The following is a 23,819-nucleotide window of genomic DNA, read 5'->3' as shown; positions in this document are numbered from 1 at the left end:
TGTGAGCAGAAGCTTGGGGGGAGCACCATGCTTTTGTTCGGCTTTAAAAAATGTTTAAATGGCATGTTGACACCTGACTGACATTTTTAGTGAACTTCTTTAAGAACCTTAGTTTAAGCTACCGAGCACTTCCTGAGCTAGATCATAGAGTGGGCTTTAAGGCAAATTCTGCCTAACCATGTCTAGCTTGTCCTTCCAAAGCCTCTAAGCTTACTGCCAAAGGACTAACCCAGTGGTGCCTAACTTTTCAGCCCCCAGGGCCCAAGAATGGTGCAAGGTTAGTTTGCCGGCTACATCCAGCTGGCCTGGAGTGGGGCCTGCATGACATGGAAATTTAGCAGTAGAGGAGTGGTGGCGGTATTAATGGGCACCAAATTAATGGACCTGTGGGGAGCTGATGCTGGCCAGATGCTATGTCTCTGTGGGCTGGATCTGGCCTGCAGGCTGGAGACTGAGCACTGCTGGATTGAACCAAAAGGTGAAGCGCTGCTGGCTAGGGCTAATACTCATGTGAGAGGCAAATGTACTGCTGCTGCTCCTTCAAGGTGATGAGGTTGTGGGGCTTCTACGCTAGTGGAGGGGTGTGTCTTTGATCAGGAACGCAAAGCAAGAGAAGGTTTTCACTTGCTTTAAGGATTTTTAAAAGTCCCCAGAGGCTTGTGTGGTATGGGCCAATCCAAAAGGTAGGGGCTGCTAGAAGACCAAATTCTGTTCTTTCTCCCCCCCCAGCAGCAAGGGTGCTGATGTCTTATGGGCTGTAAGGAGACAGATGTTCCTGGATTCTGCTGCAGCCACACCTCAGTGGCTGCTCAGGTTTTCCTTGGGCTGCTACAGGAGAAAGCTGAAGTGAGACTGTGAGAGCATGCGTCTGCCATATATCCCATCACTTTGCCTTGAGGCAAAGTACTCAAGGATGATCAAGTACTTTCCTGTATTAATCATCACCCCAGCATGTGAACACTCTGAATAACTATGAAGGTGTGAGTGCCCTAAAACAGCTCCCTGCAATTGGATTAGCATAAAACTTTACAAAGCTTTTTATAATGGGGAGTAATGGAAAGTTGTCTTGCAAAATCAACTGAAATGTAGCATTTAGCTGGCCAGCTGCCATTCTGATTCACCTCTTGTTTCCACTGTTATGGCTGGGTAGCCACACAGTTTCCTTTCTTAGAATTGTTAAGTAGGCTGGTTTTACAGCTTACCATGATCAGCATTTACCAGCAGCTGTTGCAAGTTCTGTCAGTTCCATTTCAACTTCAGCCTGGATTTAATTAAAAAGAAACAAAAAAAGCCAAGACTGCTACGGCAGTCTGTTGGAGTTAGGCCCTTCCCAGGTATTTTAATTGGAGAGTAAACACTTAATTCCAGTGTCTGGCACTTTCTGCAGTATCATTTGGGTTTAATGGTGCTAGTTTTTCCTGCCTTCTGAATCCCCATGTTCCTTCTGCTCCCAAAATATATTCTTCTCTGGATGTTATTACATCTTGCTGAACATATGGATTGGGTTATTTGGAAAGTAAGCTGGGCCTTGTCCAAAATTCAACTGCATCTAGGTGGTTCTTAGTCTAATGATTACAGCTCGACTTGGTGCAGAACTGCTGTCCTGAACGCACTTTAAAGAGCAACTTTTCTTAATCTGTTCAGGTCCTAGAGGTAGAGGGAACTAGAAGGGGAGAAGAAACTCTGGCGTTGGCACCCTTGCTTCAGTGATAGTCCTCTAGTTGTTATCTTAGTTGTAGAAAAATGGGGTGGAGGTGGGAAGAACTATGCTGCTAAACTTGTTTCATAACACATATTGAGCTAATATTAATTAAAGCAGGCTTGGAGAAGCATGATTCAGTAGATCTGAAAACTGGCACGCTAAGGATGTGCTGTTCTGGGCTGCTGGTATAAGGTGTTGCGTGGAAGTAGTATATGGAACAGTTGGGTCTGGTCTTCATTTCTCTGCTTATGACTTGGAAATGGGGAATTAACTGAATGCTGAATCTTGCAGACAAGTGGGATATGACCGGGGGGGGAAATGCAGCTGATTTATTGTTTGGAATCTCCAATGAGGTTCAGCTTGAGAAAGGAACTCTTCTGACTATGAGGGTGGACAAGCACAGAAACAGGCTACCTAGAAAAACTGTAGACTTTTCATCCCTTGAAGTTGCCCAGAGAAGGTTGAACAGACACTGGGTTGGGATGGTTTAGTGAGGGATGCACCTACCTCGAGGAGGGGGCTGGATTAGATGACCTCATGAAATCCTTTCCAGCCCTACTTTCCTTTGATCCAGTTCTCTGGAAAGAAGGGGACAGGAGTTTATATAATGGGACTAAGCAGACTTGCAGCCAGGGGTAGAGTAACATTTTAGAGGTCTTCTATTTTAAGAACTAGCAGCTGAAAAAGGCTGAGCTGTACACACACACCTGCATTATTCTGGAGGGAGGGGAGGGGAGGGGAGGGAAGATCTCTGTCAATAGGGCTATGAGGCAGCTGTACCTGGAGTGCTGCATTACTGAGGAAATGGCTCAGGCTTTTTAGTGATGGCTGATGAATACTGTCATGGGGGAAAACTGTTCATTAGGGGAAAAGCAAGCTCTCAAGTGATTGCTTGAGGGACATAAGTCTTGGAGGGGACACTTGAAAGCATCAGGAAGGGGTGAAATTATTATTCACTGTAGTTCCAAATGTAACACAGAATCCTTCGGTAAAATTTAAAGGGGCTGAGTTTAAGTTTAATATCAGGTTCGTGTTCTTGGTAGTAGGAGATGCTAAACTCTTGGATGAGCTCCAAACGGAAAATGGTGGCATTCTGAGACGTGTAACCCCATAGACTTGATGCATCCTGTCCCAGCATGTCCCCAGGCGCTTGGGTTACAAACACTGGTGCTAATATTAATTTTCTTGCAGTAGACCCTAGATATCTCAGTTAAGCAGAATCCTTCACTGTGTTAGGCTTGGGACTGAGTATCCCTGTTTATTATTTAAAATGTAGGTAAAGCAGTAGAGGGGAGGGAATGTGAGGGTAGGTAAGAAATGAGATGATTTAGCATTGTGACTACCTGTGTGTATAGCTATTGAACAGAAGTAGTAGTTCTTTTTGGAACATTGAAAGGTAACTGGACAGATCTTGTCATCTTTATGACTCCTGCGGCAGTAGTGCATTAACCTGCATGACTCGGATTTTTCAAAATGAAAAACAAGAGACTGACCTGTAATAAAAATATGGGGGTGTAAAATTTTCAGATGCAGTTATTTTCCTTTTTAAAATGATGTTCAGGCTTCCAAAACCTCTTAAGTGCCTTGAAAATGGGTTAATCTTTTCATTTAGTAGCAGTGTTTAAAACAGATTGCTTTTCCTTTTGTGGGACTTAAATTTAATAATGTGTGTCCTTAATATACAGAATTTTTAACCCTAAAGGCTATGGTAATCCAGTACTTTTTCTTTCTCTTATTTAGGTGACTCATCTCTGAGAAAAAGCTCTAAAACACTTTTAGAGTTCAACACTACAAGGACCTGCTCACAACAAGGCACTGAACACACGATACAAAGCAACATTAACTTCCTTTGTGGGAAGACTCTGGTTAGTCTAAAGTTGATGGTTCCCATTTCCTGCCTATTCATTTATATCTATCCAATAGCTGGACAAAGAACAGGCTTTAACTGACTAGTTGTTTGGAGAGCTATGAAAAGATCATCCACTTTTTTTATTCTGTGACACCTATGACTGAAGTAGTTCTTGTGAGGTTCCCACTTGCAAGTCATTCTACCCTCTGAGTTTGGACCATGAAAGTTTTGGGTCATGGATGACTTGAGTATTTTATAGGCTTCAGTGGGAAGCCCTCTTCTAGCCCTCTAGTCTCCCCTCTGTACCCTCTTAAAATCTCCTGCCCCAAAGAAGACAGCTCTGGCTTCAACCCTGGGCTCAAAGTCAGGGCAGCAACAGCTGCTTGCCCTGTGCTAGTGCTTGAATCTAGGACGAGGCTTCTCCCCTCCTTCCTGATATTGATTTGGATACCATGCCTTGGATTCAAGATAAATACAATACTTTCCCTTAAAAGTGAACCTCCCAGACTTCCTGTCCAAACTGATCAGAGCTCAGGGCTCTATATACAGGATGACCAGTCCATGCACTTCAGCGCTTCCTGATTTATTTGCATTTTAGATGTATGAAGTTAGTGTTGATAAGGTTTATTACACACCCTTTTCTGGAAAGTGGGCTGAGTTAACTGTCTTCGCATTTTGTGTTTATAATATGATTCAGGTTTGCATAGAAGATTCACTCCTTGCTTGTCAGGCATTGACCAGTGGATGCTGAGAGATGTTGAACTGTCTTTCAGCTTGTCCCAATATGGCTTCCCAGTCTTGGAACCTTTTTCGGCAAATGGCCCTTACGTGCAGTTTGGTTAGAAATGTGGTGTTTGTATGCATGCTTCCTGATCCTGATGAACTTAGGAGACTTTAAAAAAAATCTTCCAGGCATGTTGCAAAAAGGCTTGCAGTTTTGACGGTATGCCCCTTTCATGGTGCAATTAGCTCATCAGATTGTTGACCAGCTCTAACTATAGCAGTCAGTGTAAATGGCATAATTTTGTTAAAACTCCTGAAAGGTTCACTTGACCAGTTACTCCCATAGCTAAGGTGTTCTCCTGTTGGCTGGCTGGCACATCTCATTTTAGGAGCAGGGTATGGAGAACTAGTATAGACAAGGCACAGGGATCTTTTCCAGCTGAGAAATAGCAGGGAAGCAGTGGGAAGTAGTACTGACTGCTGCCTGGGACCTTTTGTAGGTAAAGAAAGAGTTGGTTTCCAAGACTGTTTAGCCTTGTCTATTTCATACATTTATTATCTGTACTTGCCTTTAAAAATCAGCTGTTGCTGTGGAACTGCAAAAACTAATAGCAAAGGCGGGGTTAGGCTTGGTTTAGATTCACTTTCTTTACACACACAGAAATTAGCTCTTCCTATGCTCCTGCATGTAGTGGGAGAAGAGATTTAGTTCTGCTTACCTTAACTGCTAACTGGCTTGGTTGACAAATGACAGACAAATATACTATTCATTGATACTACGGTAGGGAGATATAGAAAAGCAACATACTGTTCTTCTATGCTTTCTCCATTGGACCTTTAAAAAATCATGGGAACCAGAGACCTGCTTTTTAGAAATGTTTAAACATCTCTAACTCCTTTTTACTTTAATGGGAGTTGTGGGTGCTCAGTCCCTGTGAAAATAAAGTGATCTGGTTTCTGCTGCTAAAATATGCAATATATACAATGCCTGTTAAAATTGGGAGGAGTTAATTTTCAGGACTCTAATACAATCCAGCAACTGGGACTTGCTGCTCCTTGGCAGAATGCCTCTGCCTGTGCTGTCTAACAGGTCAGTCAGTTAGTTGGACCGAACACTAAAAACACTGAACAACGTGAGTTCATTTACGTGTTCTTAATATCTACCCATGTCATTTCTGCTGCCTTGCTTATGGGACAGGCTGCATTTCAAAGAAATTGATACCAACAAAATTGGTTTTTAGTCTTTTTATTTTAAACTTTTTAATGTAGCAAAACTGAAAACCAACTTCTGATTCTGTACTCTTCTAAAACAGGGAACCCCTGAATTTGTGACTGCAACTGAGTGTGTGCACTACTTTGAATGGAGGACCTTTGTTGCTTGCAAGAAGGACTTATTTAAAGCTAAAAAAGAGGTAATGAATACTTAATGTATGCACAAAGTAACCCCCCCCCCACCAAAAAAAAAAATGTTAGACTTGCATGAGGGGGAGTAAGTGGTTTAACAATCAGCTGGTCAAGTCACTACTTCTGCTTTTGTTTTCAGTATGCGTTGAGTGGGTGTTTTAAAATGTAGTTATGTATAGTGAGTCTTAATACTGAGTATAGTTTTGTTACTTAGGGCAACCTTAAAGAGAAGCTTATTTCATGTGTATGCCAACCTTTGTTTAGAAGTTTAAAATTGAGTGTCTCTGGTAGAACAAATACTTAATTCTCAATTTAACTGACAGTGTCTTTTGAGTAATTTTGAACATGCTTAGCATTCTCTATCCTTGTGACCTAGCTTCTCTGCACAACAAAACTATGCACTAGTTCGTATCATTCGGCTTTTTTTTCTTAAATTTTTGTTGGGCGCCTAGTGCTTGAAACTTTCACTTCTGGGGAAACTTCCTGCTGCTTGTCTCTTTGTTAATTTAAAAAAAAAAAAAAAAGTTTCTTAGTGGTTCTTTGTACGGTCTGAATCTGGAATTTAACTTATTTGTTTAACTTTCTTAGGTACCTTGCTATGTTTTTGATGGCCCTTGGAAGAAACATGACTTGAATCCATTGATCAAGATTTCAGGGAGCTACTTGGTGGATGACTCAGATGATGATTCTTTGTATATTAATGTCTGCAGAGACATAGGTCTGAACTTCTTTCTGTATCGCGTCTTAAACATGTCAATCTTAACAGCCCGTACAGCCTCTGGGCAAGCCTGTCCAGTATTTGTTAGCTTAACTTGCTGTTTTCTAGAATGTTTGATTGAAACTTTACCTGAAGGCTGCCCTTTCTGCAGTAGCAACCTTAAACCGTCTCCTTTCTGTGCTTGGATGAGGATGTTTTAAAACAACAGCCCTGCATGCAGCATCTTTTCTGAGACTGCCAACAGGGTTGTGGTGGTGCCGTCTGCCAAATTAGAATGGGATTGAGACCACAAATCATAGGCTAAATAGATATCTTAATTTTAAGGATCATTAATCTAGCTGAATGCTACAGTAAGACTACTTTAAAGTAGCATTTAGTGTGCACACTGAAGGCAAGGGCCTAAGGTTAAATGTGCTTAAGTGTTTAGGTGGTTTGTAATCCTCATTTGCTAGGTGTGGGGAAAATGAAAACAGTATAAGGGATTGTAACAGAGAAATAAGCTTATCTGGTGCTGTTCTTTTAGTCGGCTCCGTTTTTAGTTATCTGCATTTCCTGGGCGCTTCTGGAAATGTGTTCTTCTGATTAACAAAATTTTTTAGACATTTGTTAGTTCAAATTCTGTTGGTTTGAAACTTGACATTGGATATTATAGTCTAAGAGCTGAACATCTAAAACTAAATGGCTCATAAAATATTATTACAATGTTCTGTGCTTTTGCTCTGGAAGGCAAACTACCTAATTATTTCCCCCTTATTGGGGAGAACCTTAAACCCTCCTAAAACACAGAATGATGCCTCTCTTGGGAGAAGTTCATATAATAGGACATGTATGATATTTTCCTCGAGTCTTTTTGAGAGTTGGTCCTCTAGTATGCAAAACTATTAACCCTTAATAAGCACGCAATTGGAATTCATTATAGTTATAGCTAAATCATTTTATCAGGGTGGCTTTGACAGGAGTGTTAAACTCCACTTGCTTGATGTAACCTTGATCCCCTAACTTGGTTTTTTTTTCTGTCAGCCATACTATTATAATAGTAAATTTCAAATGGCTAATTTTAACCATTTCAGTTATGTTATGACGGGTTCTGGCAGAAATAGAGCTAGTGCATATTTTTTCTTTATGTCCTCTGGTTTCAGCAGTTTTTTTATTTTAGTTTTGGTTTTCCAAAAGAAACCTTTGGAAAACTACAGTTTGGAGATTTTTTTTAAAGGGAATGGGTAATTTCAGAAGTGTAAAGCCAACTTTGTAATGGAACAGCTTCATAATGGAACTAAACCTTTACCCGCTCCTGCTGCAATTCATATCTCACAGTACTACAACTAACACTGCGTATGAGTGTTCATATCTTTTTTTTAAAACAGAAAGCTCAGATGATGAGACCAGAAGATGCCCTGAAGGTAGTGCTGCTTGTTTGTTGAAGGAAGGCCATGCGTTTGATGTTGGCCGCCCCAAAGAACAACTGAAACTGCTCGGCAAAGACAGGTACTTGTAAATGGCTGAAAATTGTACATCTTAATTCATAAGGGCTTCTCTTTGTCCACAAATCCAGAGTAATTTAATTTTATTCATTACTTGGGTGGCATAGGGCTTCCATTAACTCAATATACTGTATGTTTAAATGAAAAAAGAGAATAGCAAGGCTATGGCTTCTTTGTGGACCAGGTTTTTAAGCCTACTTATTTTTTTCACCTCCCTGGGTTTTCTCTGCAGCATGAGGCAATATTTTATCATAGAAAATTAGGGTTGGAAGGGACCTCAGGAGGTCATCTAGTCCAACTTATTGTTTTGCTCACACACAAAAAAGCAGAGCTCGCTGGGGGCATGGAGTAATATTTCAAGCAAAGGACTGTTCTAATGTCATCTATTCCACTAACCTTTGTCTACCTGGGGAAAGATCACTTGTTTTCTGTCAGTTACTTAATTTTAATCACCCCCTTGCCTTGTCAGAGTTCTCAGAAGGATTAATTAATTAGGTTCAAAACCCTGTTCTTATGCATTGGCCACCTGCTGACTTTAAGGTGTAGTGTAATGCAGTGTCCCTCTCCCAAAGGCTAGTGACTGACATTACATATAAACCAGTTTGAGTGATCAGAAACTGGCTCAGACCTGTAACAGAACAGAGATTCAGTGCACATAAATCAGTTTGAAAATGGCTGAAATCGGTTTGAGATAAACCTGGTTGAATGTGGTATCAGACTTAACTGATTTGGTTCAAACCAGTTTATGCAGTGTCTGTCCCAGACCAAAGTGGTCTTAATTCTGACAGCCTTGCAGCTGTCACAGCTACAGCTGAGATCAGGAGAGGTTGCAGACTTCCTGTTCTGTATCTCAAAGGCATCCCCTACTTCTCAGACCAGCCAAACAGATTCTAATGTTTCAATTGGGGAAGGCATGGGCTTTTATTGGGGGTTGGGCAGAGAGGTGTGTGGGGGTTTTATAGTGGTGCCAGGAGTTTGGGGGAGGGGTAACATAACATTCTACTTTCAAATACTGGATTCCTTGGGCTTACTCTTACCACTGCTGCCTGTAGGACTTCACAGTCTTCCCTTTCTTGATACCATGGACTGTGTGTGCATCAGGCTGGGATAGGACCAAGGTCTCTGGAATCTAGCTAAAAATTGGAGTTCCTTTGTGACCTGAATATCTGCCTTGAGGTTTTGTTATCCTAGATTTTTATACTAGTCTGTGGGTGCATGGGTGGGGGGGAGGGGGAATGACAAATGTCTGAAGCTCTTGCCTGCTACAATAGGAGACAGAGAAGCCCGTGAGGAAGCTGAGAGTTCTTACTTCACATTGGAGTTTAAATAGTGCGTGGTTAAGAAAGGCCTGGCCCCCTCTTCTCGTACTGAAGAGATGACAATAATGAACATCTGTTCACTAATGGAGCACAGTGTCTGCTGTGCATAAAATGGTGCCAGAGTTCGTTAGGGTGGAGGGCAGAATGTAATGGTGTAATGAACTGTTACATTCACGAAGGGGTCCAATTCAAGCTGTCCCAGCTTTTCAGACAGGGATTAGGTAGCCACAGTCTGTAAGCTGTAGAGGGATTTGCTGGCAGCAGAGGAATGAATGGTGAGACTTTGAAAGCTTTGCTTCTATTTCAAGTTTGGGAGCAGAGGTATGTTGTGGTCAGATTCATCAGTTCACCTTTTTCCCTTCTTATCCCTGATTCTGGTGTCAGCCTCTTGTATCATTTTTCCCTCCTTTCCTCCTTGCCCTTTAACGTCAGATATATCTTTAATGCCCTCCACCTTCCTGCTGCTTCTTTTGCTCAGCCATTCTAAGTCTTTCTTCTCTTGGTCTGACTCTTGTCCCTTTCATTGACTTGTACCCCTGATGGGAGAGGGTGTCATCCAGAGTAGTGGTTCTTAACCTCTTTTGTACCAGGGCCCATTTGTAAACATCAGTGGCCAGTCCCGACCCAGTGCCCTTTGCTCCCAACCTGTTGCTCTCTGCTCCCAGCCTTCCAGTGTGTGGGGCTTGGGGGCCCCCCAAGCAGCCCCTTGCAGGCTGAAACTGCCAGCCTGCAAGGGAAAAGCCACATTTTCATACACTTTTCTCCTTTAAAGGAGAATCCATTTTTAAAGTTCTTGCCCCTTTCATGTATCCTTGTGACCCAATCCACTTTTGGGTTGTGACCCACAGGTTGAGAAATGCTGATTCGGAGCATAGGGGACCTGATTAACGTACTTTCTCTGAATGTTCTCATGCCCAGATCTGTCTTTCAGCCATAAAGGGAGAAATTCCTGCTGAACACTGGGCTGAAGTTCATGGGAGAAACTAGCTGTGACACTACAAGTCTGTACTAAAGGTGCAAGAATTTGTGTGGTGTCTGCCCCCTTTCTCTGTGACTCCCCCCCTCCCTCCCCCCTAAGTTTCTGCTTCAACCCATGGATATAATAACCTTATGGTATTAATTTTTTTTTCTGATCTCATTTTTGGAAATTGCAGACTTGCGTTGGCTGAAATGTTCCAAAAGAGCAGCCTGAGATACATGCCTCATGAATAACTTCAGTCTGAGCAACTGGAGTTTCTTCAGGTCTATGAGAAACTTCAAATAGAGTTGTATAATGGGAAGTGATAGGCAGCCTTAATAGTGTCAGCTTAATGATCGTGGTGTCAGCATGGTCTTTCCTCTCGTGGAGTTAAGGGGAAAATAAGACTGTTTTGTCCAAAAATGGGTAGGCAACCCTAAGTTACCTTTTTAAAGATAAAATCAGATAGTAGAAATGTACCACTGAGGCTTCTGGCAAGTTGTAGGAATTCTGCTCCAGGTATTTGATACTTAGCTTTCCACTTTAGTGTACTTCATCCATTTATAGTTGGAATAATTTACTCTGACTCCCCCTTCTTTTCTTTTGTCTTTTCAGGCTTGTGCTGAGTTATGAGAGAGTATACAGTGAAGAAGAGATCCCAGGGTTCTGTTTGGGCCATAACCCAGCAGTGACTATTACTTTTTTGTGCCCATCCAAAAGAGGGGGAGAGGTAATGACCGTCTGTTTGTAACTTGTTTGCATTGGCATCATTGTATTAGCTGTGGGGTTGAGGAGGGGAACCAATACTTGTCTTTTGTCAGGGTCCTGAAACTGTCTTTTTAAGGTACTTGTGAACCTTGGTCAATGCAAAAAAATAGTTTTTCTCATTTGTCTTCGTTAAGGGAGACCGGGATTCCCATTTTTGCATTTCAGCTTATGCCTCTATTGGGAATAGCTCAGAAATTGAATGGGATGTTATCCCTCGGCAATGAGATCTGCTTGCTAACGAGTGCCATTGTCCCACTTCATTTGTGTGACATGCTCCCTGTTTTGTTTTATTTGTTTCCATATCTGTCTGACCTTTTATCTTTTTTTTTCTTTTTTTTACTTATGCCCTTATTTAGTAAACAAGTGTCATATGCTACCTTTCTTAAGGGAACTCATCCACATATGTTAAATGTTCTGCTTAAAATAATTGTCATGTGAAAACTAAAGACTTTAATATATCCACCAACATCTATGTGTTCTCTAGTTCACACAATGCCATGTGATCTTGGCAATAAGGCCCTTCTTAACCAGACTGAAGTGAACATTGCTTATGCTGCTTCACTTCCTCTGAGCCCCCTGGCCTGTTTAGGTGGAGGTTGCCAAAAGGTAAACTGTCTTTGATAGGCCTTGTTATAGCCTGTTTCTCCCTTTCCCTGACCCTAAATAACTATTTGCACTTCAGTGTGCCTTTTCTTTTAGATTGGGGATACCCTCTTCCCCTCCCCACTGTCACTTCTGATATGTTTCATTCTACTATGATGATACAAGCAGACGTATCTATTCTGCTCGTGCCCTTCCACTCTTAGCCAGGTCTGGGGCATGCATTTGACCACTGCTTATAGGGAAGCAAAAATACGGAAAGTAGACTTGTGGAATACAGAAAGTAGACTCACAGACAGTAGACCCATGGTGGTGGGCAGAGCTAACCAAACTTTGGTGGATGCACGCAAGCAAAACCAGGAAAGTCATCCTCCCACTGTACTTGGCCCTGGTGAGACCACAGCTGGAGTACTGCATCCAGTTTTGGGTCCCCCACTTTAGGAAGGATGTGGAGAAGCTTGAGAGAGTTCAGAGGAGAGCCACTTGTGTGATCCAAGGCCTGGAGGGAAGGCCGTACAAGGAGAGGCTGAGGGACTTGGGACTCTTCAGTCTGCAGAAGAGAAGGCTCAGGGGAGAGTTGGTGGCAGCCTGCAACTTTGTAAGAGGGGTTCATAAGGACCTGGGAGAACATCTGTTCACCAGAGCTCCCCAAGGGATAACAAGGTCCAATGGTCATGAATTCCGGGAAGGCCATTTTAGACTGGATATAAGAAGAGTCGTTTATGATGCTTGTGTTCAGGGTCTGGAACAAACTCCCCCCAGAGGTGGTGCAAGCACCTACTCTGGACTTCTTCAGAAAACAGCTGGATTTATTTCTTGCTGGGGTTTCTTGATCCCAGCTGACTTCCCGTCTATGGCAGGGGGGCTGGACCTGATGATCTCACAAGGTCCCTTCCAGCTCCTAATGTCTGTGAAATCTATGGAATTAAGTAATTCTCAAAAACTCCCCTTCTAAAGCCTGTGAACAATTACAGAGTTTGTGTGATAGTTTCTTTCTTATTACATATCATTGGTTGGATGACTTACATTTTCTGAGTTTCTTTTGATCATACTGTTTTAGGAGTGGTTCAGAATATTCCTGTATAAGAAGTTGTTTCACAGAAATGAAGGAGGACAGTGGGGAGTGTTTTGCCCCGCTTCCCCAAAATGTGTAGAGGGTGTGGAATGGATCTTTATTATACTCCTCCCCCACCTGTCTGCTCGCTGACTATATGACCTGCAGTTAAAATGATTGCTTTCTGGTTTTGAGTCTGGCTCTGATGTAATCTGTTTAGGCAGTTGTAGTCTCTCTGTGGTCTGTTAGTTGAAACATGTTTGCCAGTCTCAAGGGTGGTGGTACATGACTTCCTCTTCAAAGCTCTTTTAGAAACACTAGTCGGGAAAATACTTGTATAGGTGTAAGTTCAAGTGATGTTGGTCTTGGCAAGTCAGCTCTTAACTGAATTAATCTTTCTTAGACTGTCTTCAGATTTTCTGTCAAATCCTCAAATACATCCTATCCCAAGTCTCTCATTTTGGAGACTGGAGTATCCCCTAATTGTGGAGGTGTTGCTTTAAATGTGTAGTCCCTTGAGGTCTTATGACATATGTCAGTGTTTGAACTCTGTATTGAATCTCACTTACAACTTTAATCATGTTCACTTCTGCATCAGAGCACAAGCCCCAAACTCACTGCCAAAATCAACTGCCGATATGAAATTGAATGGGTTACAGAGTATGCCTGTCACAGGGATTACCTGGAGAGTAGAAACTGTAGTCTCACCAATGAACAGCATGATATCTCCATTGACTTGACACCACTCACTCAGCCTTCAGGTAAATTCCTTCTTTTTGCTTAAAGAAGACAGAGGAATTGATGTTGTTTCAGGCCAGTTGCTGATGGCCAGAAATGGAGCTTTGGGATAGCTTCTGGTGTGTAGGCATTTGGGACTGAAGTACTGATGCAAGTACCACTGATCTGCTTCTAGCACCTGTTCCAGGCCATTGTTTTGCTAGAACACTGAATTTTTTTCTTTCCTTGTTTCTTAGGTTATGTCACACCTTATATGGCCAAAGATGAGAAAGAAGAGTATTACTATTACTTGAATGTATGTGGGAAAACCACTGCAGGAAACTGCCGGGATAATGGAGCATATGTTTCATCTTGCCAGGTGAAATCTTCTGATTACCAGCAAAAAGTAGCAGGAAGATTTGAGAACCAAACCCTTAGGTGAGTAAAGAATTCCCTACACATACTTGAGTCATACTAAATCACTACATAAATACTCAGTGTGGAAGAGTAAATGATATCTGATAGAAAGTGACTCTTCTGTATTTTAAGATTTGTACATTAATGTCATGAATAGTAACTAATGCATCCATTAGGAAAATTAGTTGTTTCTGTGACTTTGTTTAAATGTAAAAGCTATGAGTGCTGTGCCAGACTAGTGACCATGGGGTTTTCAAGCAAGCATTAAAGTGGCTCTCCAGAGATGGGAGTGTGAAGTATTTTTATTTTTTGCCTGTAAGAGTTTCACTGGCAATATAGCATCAGAATCTTGTCGGTGCTAAATTGTGTAGAATAAAGAATACACAAGGGAATTTGCTGGGGGTGATTCACCTTTGCTCTTCAAATGTACCTTTTGTCACAGGGTTCTTTTATTAGTGTGTGGAAGGAGTCTTGACTTCTTATGTAAAGATAAAAATGCAAAGGCCACTTGAATAAAAACAATTTTACATGAGACAGGCCATTTTTCCAATAAATATAGTATAGGACATACTTTAAGGGGGAAAAAAGTATTGCTCTTAGCAGACATGATGGTTTATTTTGTAGGTAAATGATATTGAACTAATTATTTTTATTTATATTTTAATTTTTTTCTGGACAAGATGAAATCTGGCTATTGAATGAAGTGTGGAACTTGGGACTCTTTCTACTGCTGTAACATCTTGTGTTAATTTTATAGCTGTGCAAACTGGAATGCAAGATGCAAGGGACTCAAAGTAGACATTATTGCTCAGTATTTTTTTCTGAATATGTATACAGCAAAGCTCCTGAATTATGATTTATGCAATCATTTGGTAGTGTAAGACAAGGAGTTAGGCTTTTGCTGTAGTGGAAACCTCAGTTAGTGCCAAGTCACAGCTTCTTTTCCTGTAATGAAAGAAACAGTTGTTGAATTGCATGAGCTGGATCTCCGTTAGTTGTGGGCAAAATGATAGTTATGTCTGACGATGCCTTTTTATAATGCCAATCTAAATCTTCGGTTTCTGTTAGGTATTCAGATGGGGACCTCACTTTGACTTATCCAAATGGTGATGCATGCAGCTCTGGCTTTCAGCGGATGACTGTTATAAACTTTGAATGCAATGAAACAGCAAGTGAGTATTTGGCTTCAGTTACTCTAAGGTGCTTTTGCAGATCCTGTGCATAATTTGGGTAGTTAACTATTTAAACTGAATAGCGTAGTGACTTGGGATTAATTCCCCTTGCACTTTGCTGTGAGTAGTGAGACCTGTCTCCAGTAGAGGAGTAAATGTGCTGTCTTGGTCATCATAACATACCAAGGAAAGAAAGAAGGAGTGAGAGCTCATTACTTACTATTTAATCTTCAAACAGAGAAGGATGTTTCACTGCCAGCTATGAAAATAGTTTGCATGACTCTAATAAATCTCATGGTTTTGGAACTGATCTCTTTTGGCGAAACAACTGCTTGAGTGGATGAAGGGAATACTGTGTATATAGCACATCTGGACTTCAGCAAGGTGTTTGACAAGGTCCTGCACCACCTTCTCAAACAAACAAATTTGGAGAAACGTAAGCTAGATAAAACTGCTACAAGGTGGATGGATAACTGGCTCAATAGCTGCAAACAAAGGCTAATTATTAACGGGTCCATGTCAGAATGGCTGGAGGTTTTGAGTAGAGTTCCACAAGGGTCTGTCCTGGGCCTGGTGCTCTTTCATTGTATTTTATTAATGATTTGGATGCTAGCATAGAAAGCTTCTTGAGTAAGTTTTCAGATGATAGGAAACTGGGAAGGACTGTGAACACATTCAGAAAAATCTTGACAGATCTTGAGCTAGAGCTAACAGGATGAAGTACAATGTGGATAAATGCAAGATGTTACACTTTGGAAGAATAATTAAAAACACATTTAATAAAATGGGTGACATCTGGTTGGACGGCAGCACTATGGAAGAGGACTTGGGAGTCTTGGTAGATTATAGACTCAGTATTACTGCAGTGTGGTGCAGCCACATGAAAGGTTAATGTGGTTTGGGGACAGAAGTATTAGGTGCTAAACATGGAAGGTGATAGTGGCTCTCCACTTGGCACTGGCAGTTCTGGGCTCCGCATTTTAAAAAGGATGGGAAGAAGTTAGAGAGGGTGTAGAGGCAGGCAGTGAAGTTGAGTAAAGGTCTTGGAAGGCAAGTCATGTGAGGAGGGGCTGAAGGAGGTAGGCATGTTGAGCTTGTACAAAAAGGGGATGCAAGAAAGGACATGATGGCAGTCTTCAAAATACTTGAAGGGCTGCCATAAAGAAGGGGGAAACGCACCTTTTCTTTCTTGCTGCAGAGTGGAGAATGTGGACCAATGGCTTGAAATTATGGGAAAGTAGGTTTAGATTGCATAAATTTAGATTGGAAAAATTTCTTCACAGTTAGAGTAGTTAGGCAGTGGAAGAGACTGCCTAGGGAAGTTGTAGACTTTTCATCACTGGAGGTCTTCAAGAAGTTGGACAGCCACTAGTTTAGGGATGATCTAGGTGTAGTTATGCTTATGTTCTACTGTGGGTATTTCCCATACTTCTGGGCTTTGCTGGTTGCCCCCTTCTGACCTTCCTATGACACTTCAGGGTGTTTTAAGCTTTCCTCAGAGACAGTGGGTATTGGCTACAGCCAAGGCTCGGGATTTTCTAGGGACCAAAGCCAGAACTTCCTGGCTAGAGGGTCTTGCCCCTCAGCTCAGGGTGAGGCTGACTTGCCATATTTGTGGTCTGGAAGGAATTTTACCCCATGGTCAGATTGTTATGGATTGTGGGGGGTTTTGCCTTCCTGTGTAATGGAGGGTGTGGTCCTCCTACCCAGGATATTTAAAATATATATTGACAATATTTCTTAGAAGCAGGGCATTGACTGCTGTGGTTCCTCTGCTTTACCTGTGGCAGGTTAGTGTGTTAGGTCAGTGTTGTCATGGTTGATGGTAGTCTTGTGTAGAGCTTTAAATTATGGGTTTATAGAGGATGGTTTGGCTAGGGCTGATCCTGCCTTAGGCAGGGGGTTGGACTAGATGACCTGTGGGGTCTTGTCTAGCCCCAGGTCTCTCTGATTCTATGACTGCAGCCTTGGAAGCTTCTACTACCATACAGGACTGAGTGCCTTTCATGTCTACTACTACTCTTCTCTCAAGCTCCAAGCTATTAAACTTAACTTTTCTCCATCTTTATCAAGCTTTTTATCTTTCTGATTGAAGGTAATGATGGTAAAGGGGCTCCAGTGTTCACTGGTGAAGTGGACTGCACATATTTCTTCACCTGGGATACGAAATATGCCTGTGTAAAGGAGAAGGAAGATATCCTTTGCCGAGTTGCTGATAAGAAGAAACGATACGACTTGTCACCTCTCACTCGCAGTTCAGGTAAAATGGTGCAAACCACTGTCTTTCTCTTGAACTGGTTACTCTTGATGCTAATATAGTGCATGATTGCCACTTCTCTACTGTCAGTTGCTTAAGCTCACATCACAGTTTTAATGTGGCCTGTTGCTATTATGGGTGTTTTTATAACAGACATTTTAGGTTCCTTCTAAAGAACCTTTAACAAGGAACTGATTTCTAAAAGTGCGCTAGCCCTGACTACTCCTTTTAACTTTTCAAGGTGTTTGGTGACTTTGTTTCTTCATGTTGCATCTAAAACAAAATCTCTTAATCCCAGAGTCAGCCCAGAATTGGGAAGCTGTGGATAGCAGTCTTACAGAAGCAGAGAAGAAACGCTACTACATCAATGTCTGTCATAAAGTGCTTAAGAAAGGGGGAGCACTTGGCTGCCCAGATGATGCGGCCAGCTGCTCTGTTGGTGAGTGAACGATTCTGAAGCTGTAAATGCTTGTGAAATTGCTCCAGGAGATAGCCTCCCTACAGGTGCTTGTGTAATGCTAACATAGGCATGAAAGTAGTGCTTGTGTATTCCAGGTCTGTAGGGGTTGGAGGAGGCGATGCTTTCATTTCCTGTCCACAGAGGCCTAAGAGAGAAATAGTTGAAATCCACAGTTTTTAACTTCTACTGAAGGACTAATTCTTCTTGGCTGATAGTCCTGTCACACTCTATTAGACTTGTTGACAGTGCTTTTGACATGTAACAACTGAAACTTCCTCTATGTTGTTTCCCTTCCTGCCCCCCCCTCCCCGCCACCAACATCAGCACAGATTTCTAACTGACATTCTGGCTTAAAGTTCCCTAAACTAGAACAAAGCTTATAATGTGTTTCTTTTCCCCCACTTCAGATAAACAAAACAAGGTTAAAAATCTTGGGACGTTTATGTCATCTCCCCAAAAAGTTGGAGAGAGTATTCAGCTTGTTTACCAGAATGGCGACAGTTGTTTGAGTGACAAGAAAATCAAAACTGTCATAACGCTTGTGTGCAAGCCAGGTGAGAATACTGCCCACTCTTCTCTCCCTCTCCCCTCTCCTCCCCACTCCCAAAGTTTTGTGTCAAAAGGAGCATAATGTGTTCTGAGTCTTAATAATGGAAGTCAATATTAAACATGGAACATGAGCAGAATGTGAGTTATTAATGTACAAACATGAAGGGGGTGGCTGGTGCAGTGTTTAGGGGGCTAGACAGGGTGATCCTGAGGCTAGTTACCATAAGCCTCTCCCCAAACTTCCTTTCTGACACCTGGGTCACTTGCCACCTCCCCTCACAATAGCTAAAATACAACTGAAGCAGAATGTAGGTTCTGAAGTCCAAGAGGGTTTGTCCTCAACCCAGCTTCATCTTTACCCACACCATAAGCCTGAAGGTCAGTGGGTATAGATGTTTTGCCAATAAAATTCCTTAGGGCTGTGGCTAGAAAGAAGGCCACCTTGGTGGGGCAGAGGAGCTTTGCACCAATTGTGTTCCTTTGCACAGAGTTCATTGCAAAGCCTCACAGCCAAAGGCACCTTCATTCAAAGACATACCCAAAAAGGAGATGTGATACTTGTCTGTCTTCTAATAATTCGGAAAACAGGAAATGGGAGACCTGGGTCCTATGCCCTCCTCAGCCTCAGGAGGGTGTTCAAAAAATGCATCTCCCCAGCAAAACACTTTGATCATAAAATCATAGAAAACTACGTTTGGAAGGGACCTCAGGAGGTCATGTAGTCCAACCCCATGATCAGACTAGAGACTGGGCTCTGTGAGGGCAATGTTTCATTCATCCTTTTGAATATAGGCTATTCTGTATTAAGGGATGCAGTAATGATCTGGATTGAGGGGGAGCCATGAGACTTCTAAATAAGTAGTTCTCAACTTGGGGTGCTCTGGGAGTGTTACTGCAACCAGATGAAACTACCCTTTGAAGCAGAGCTAGACTGGGAAGGGCTATGGAAGGAGCTGCCAACATTAAGGTCATCTGAAAAACGTGAACAGACATGTAGGTAGGGGGAAACTGTTCTGCATAAATCTTTTTGGAAGAGCCATGTATGACTGGACCAGGAAAGGATATGACAGGACTAGGTGCTGCTGCCACAGTATTTCCTGGTCTGACACTGCATGAAACACATAGGGCAGAACCCCAGTTGAAAACTACTTAGAAAAGCTCAGGCATCCCAACAGTGGTTCTCGACTGGGGTGCCACCAAACTTGGGGGTGCCCCGACTCTAAAAAGGTTGGGAACCACTGTTTTAAAGACTGGACCAGTGGGCTGCTAAGGGTTAAGATTGGGGTTCTGCTGGTTATATATAAAGTCCCTTGAGCAGGAAATAGTTCCCTCCCCATCCCCCACCCCTCTCACATGAAGAGGAAAAGCTAATTTAACTGGGGTGTACCACTAATTTTAAAAGGTTATGCAGTTCCCAGTCTCCTCTGGGTTAAACTGTGCTCTTATTTCTGTTTTATTGTTGGTGAGGGAAACCTGTTCTGTTTGAGCATAGTAAGTTTTCAACAGTGCAGTTCCAGCACTTGGAGCAATATTAACATTTGTATGATATTGTGGGAGATGCCCTAGATTTAGAATTTCCCTAGACTTTTATGCCTATAGCTGGGTCACATTTTTTGCTTGGGTTGGGAGAGATGTGTTGGTGTCCATGCATCGTAGATCTTGGAAAAATACGAAATGGGTGGATGCTTATTCAGACTGAAAGCATTTTTAATTTGGTCTGGTTGAAGTGGCATTGCAAGTTATGGAGTACAGTATCTGTTCATTCATTAAGTTGGTTCCAGTGGGGATGCAGGAAACTTTGGGTTTTTTTGAGTTTGTTATTAAGGATGGCATGTCTTGAATGAATGACAGTTCAACGTATCACCTTCTCTTGATGCCAGGTGATCTAGAAAGTGCTCCTGTCCTAATATCTCAAAATGATGATGAATGTTTGTATGAATTCAAGTGGCATACTGCTGCTGCATGTGTCCTATCTAAAACAGAAGGAGACAACTGCAGAGTCTCTGATTCTCAGGCTGGTATGTATACAACATTGAGGATAACTGGATTTGACGTTTTTATTAGGTAATAGCATTCAAGCTATATGGACTACATGTAGCTTGTTCAAAAATCTATTTTGCACTTAAAAATGGAGTTAAACATTCTTGGCCTAGTGTATTGACACTCTCTTAAGTTGGGGGCCTGATGCACAAAGCCAACACCAAATTGTTCGTTTTCTTATTTGCGTATGCAGCTAATCTACTTAGTTTTGGTACATCTACTCCAGGTTTGTTTTCAGCTTTGAAAAATATGACCGGATTACTGTTGTAATAATTCCTTGAACAGAATATATAATAAATTTGGATAAAATTGTAGAAAAACTGCTAAGCCAAGCTAAAAATGAACAACTGCTCTAGCTGTACAATACATGTGTTTGCATGCTTAGTTTTGAATACAAGTCAAGGCTTCAAAAAGGGAAAAGAGAGAATAAAGTAAACTGTACTCAGAAGTTATTTTTATTCACGCCTATGTAGGATTTTCTTTTGACTTGTCACCATTGACCAAGAAAAGTGGGAGTTATATTGTTCATACCCCTGATTATGACTTCTACATAAATATTTGTGGCAGTGTACCACAGGAACCATGTCCAGCAGAATCTGCAGCATGTCAAGTATCAAAAAGGCAAGTATCTTCAGCTGCCTCTAATCCTGTAATGCAAGTTCAGTTTACATCTGCAATGCATTATGTGCAGTCTCTGCCTTCATTTTGGGATAACCATTGCAAAGCTAATGTTAAACTTCAGCAGGCTCTAAATGGGTGAAGTGTTGTATTTTGTACATAACATTTTGATTGCAGGAGGAGGTGGGAAATCACTTTAGAGGTTTGATTTGAGACAGGAACTTGTATGCTACATCATTCACCTTTTTGTACACTTTCCAAGCTCTTTAAAATTTTGTCTTCTCACTCTGAACGCAAGGATATTCTAGGGCTTTGCTGTCTTGATGGTCAGGAAACTCTGAACTTCCTGCCTCTTAAAAATTATGAACAGCTTTTATACTCCTTTTGCTGCTGGTAGTGTTGTCATTAACGCAGCTCTTCTTCCCCTTTTTTAGTGTTTACTTGTTCATACACCTTGAGTAATTGCCCATTCTCGGTCACTATTAAGCTAAAAGATAAGCTTTCCATTTCCCTTAATAATTCTAGTTGTCCTTTGCACTTGTCATGATAGGCCTCAGAAATCAAAACAACAGGTTTGTAGAGTTGCATGTAATATACCAGGTGAAGTCTAGTCAGTAACTTGTACAATAGCATGAATACTTCCTACCATTATAGAATCATAGAAAATGTGGGTTGAAGGGACCTCAAGAGGTCAGCTAGTCCAACCCCCTGCTCAAAGCAGAACCATCCCCAACGAGATCATCCTAGCCAGGGCTTTGTCAAGCTGGGCCTTAACCTCCAAGGATGGAGATTCCACCAGTTCTCAGTAACCTGTTCCAGTGCTTCACCCCCCTCCTAGTGAGAGTTTTACCTAATATCCAACCTAAACCTCCTTTGCTGCAACTTGGTAGGAGTGTTGCCAGCAGATTGAGGGAAGTAATTACTCTGCTCAGGTGAGGCCACATCTGGAGTAGTGTCCAGTTTTGCCTCACCCCCACACTAGAGAGGATGTGGACAAGTTGGAGACAGTCCAGCAGAAAGCAATGAAAATGGTTTGGGGACTAGGGCACATAAAACTTATAAGCAGAGGCTGAGGGAACTGAGTTTATTTACTGCTCCATCCTCTTTGGAACCAATCTTCAGGTAGCTGAAGGCTGCTACTAAATCCCCCCCACCCATAGTCTTCTCTTCTGCAGTGTAAATAAACTCAGTTCCCTCAGCCTCTGCTTATAAGTTTTATGTGCCCTAGTCCCCAAACCATTTTCATTGCTTTCTGCTGGACTGTCTCCAACTTGTCCACATCCTCTCTAGTGTGGGGGTGAGGCAAAACTGGACACTACTCCAGATGTGGCCTCACCTGAGCAGAGTAATTACTTCCCTCAATCTGCTGGCAACACTCCTACTAATACAGTCCAGTATGCCATTAGCCTTCCTGGCAACAAGGGCACACTGCTGATGTGTTTCCATCTTGTTGTCCACTGTAACCCCCAGGTTTTCTGCGGAGCTGCTGCTTAATCAGTCAGTTCCCAGGCTGTAGCGGTGCATGGGGTTCTTCCTTCCTAAGTGCGGGATTTTGCCCTTGTCTTTGAACCTTACAAGATTTCTTTTGGCCTAGTCCTTCAATTTGTCTAGGTCACTCTGAATCCTAGCTGTATCCTCCAGTGTATCTACTAATCCCTCCAGCTTGGTGTCATCCATGAACTTGCTGAGGGTGCAGTCTATCTCATCTTCCAGATCCTTAATGAAGATATTGAGCAAAACCAGCCACGGGACCAAGCCCTGGGGCACTCCACTTAATACTGGCTGCCAGCTAGACATAGAGACATTATTAGCTATTGAGTCTGACAATCCAGCCAGCTTTCTCTCCACCTTACAGTCCACTTTTCCAACCAATACTTCCTCAGCTTATTTGCAAGAATGTTGTGGGAGGTGGTAACAAAGGCCTTGTTTAAGTCAAGGTATATTATGTCCACTGCTTTCCCCACGTCTACAGAACCAGTTATCTCATTGTAGAAGGCAATCAGGTTGGTCAGGCCTGACTTGCGCTTGGTGAATCCATGTCGACTGTTCTTAATTTACCACCTTCTCCAAGTGCTTAGAAATAGATTCTGTGAGGATCTGCTCTGACTTTTCCAGGGACTAAAGTGAGGCTTACTGGTCCATAATTCCCTGGATCCTCCTTCTTCCCTTCCTTAAAAATGGGCACTATATTTGCCCTTTTTCCAATTGTCTGGGACCTCTCCCAATCGCCATGACTTTTCAGAGATAATGGTCAGTGGCTCTGCAGTCACATCAACCAACTCTCTCAACACACTTGGATGCGTTGCATCCAGCCCCATGGACTTGTACGTGCTCAGCTTTTTCTAAGTAGTCCCTAACCTGTTCTTTCACCACTGAGGGCTGATCACCTTCTCCACAACCTGTGCTGCCTGGTGCAGTAGTTTGGGAGCTGGCCTGTGAAGACTAAGGCAAAAAAGGCATTGAGTACTTTTAGCCTTTTCCTCCTCATCTGTCACTAGGTTGTCTCCCCCTTCAGTAAGGGATCTATACTTTCCCTGACGTTCCTGTTGCTGATAGCATACTTGTAGAAACCCTTCTTGTTACCCTTGTCTTCACTATCCAGCAGTCATGTCAAACTTGACTTCTAGTCCTGAGAAGTATATTTCCTCTGGACCTTAAGACACAGTGGGCACATCTACACTTTAATTGTGTAGGTTTAGTACCTGTAATAATAGGTACCTGTAATGACAGGTGCTAACTTAATGTGCTGTAATTGGTGCTACCATGCATTAGCATAGATGAAAGTGTTTTAGTGATGCTACTGCTCTCTAGATAGCACATTAGCACAGGCTTTGCCTGCCCTGCTAATCCACAGTAGATCTAGTCTACTGCACTTAAAGCATCTCGTGTAGATGTGCCCAGTGAAACCTGTATTATAATTAGATCTCAGAGAAGAGCTAGCCATTAAAGGATACAGATTATATTGTCTGCCTAACCTAATGCCAGTGTGGCTTCTGATCAGTTTTGTGAAATA

The 23,819-nt window shown here is 42.2% G+C and overlaps 1 protein-coding gene across 1 annotated transcript in view; it reads left to right on the top strand.

Annotated features, from left to right (window-relative positions):
* The window catches only part of IGF2R (insulin like growth factor 2 receptor), a 94,113-nt gene that overhangs the window by 13,258 nt on the left and 57,036 nt on the right, over positions 1-23,819 (top strand). Inside the window, exons 3-15 of the mRNA XM_019550001.1 lie at positions 3,443-3,567; positions 5,588-5,686; positions 6,267-6,396; positions 7,761-7,881; positions 10,770-10,884; positions 13,175-13,337; positions 13,551-13,731; positions 14,779-14,882; positions 16,978-17,142; positions 17,438-17,578; positions 18,007-18,153; positions 20,029-20,166; positions 20,662-20,809. Coding sequence (XP_019405546.1) covers positions 3,443-3,567; positions 5,588-5,686; positions 6,267-6,396; positions 7,761-7,881; positions 10,770-10,884; positions 13,175-13,337; positions 13,551-13,731; positions 14,779-14,882; positions 16,978-17,142; positions 17,438-17,578; positions 18,007-18,153; positions 20,029-20,166; positions 20,662-20,809 — 1,777 coding nt within the window. The remainder of the gene's footprint in view (positions 1-3,442; positions 3,568-5,587; positions 5,687-6,266; positions 6,397-7,760; positions 7,882-10,769; positions 10,885-13,174; positions 13,338-13,550; positions 13,732-14,778; positions 14,883-16,977; positions 17,143-17,437; positions 17,579-18,006; positions 18,154-20,028; positions 20,167-20,661; positions 20,810-23,819) is intronic.

This window comes from Crocodylus porosus, unplaced genomic scaffold, assembly GCF_001723895.1.
Source record: "Crocodylus porosus isolate Cpor-Errol unplaced genomic scaffold, CroPor_comp1, whole genome shotgun sequence".
NCBI lineage: Eukaryota > Metazoa > Chordata > Crocodylia > Crocodylidae > Crocodylus > Crocodylus porosus.
Note: the sequence above shows the minus strand (reverse complement) of the source record. Positions and strands in the feature narration are given on the sequence as shown.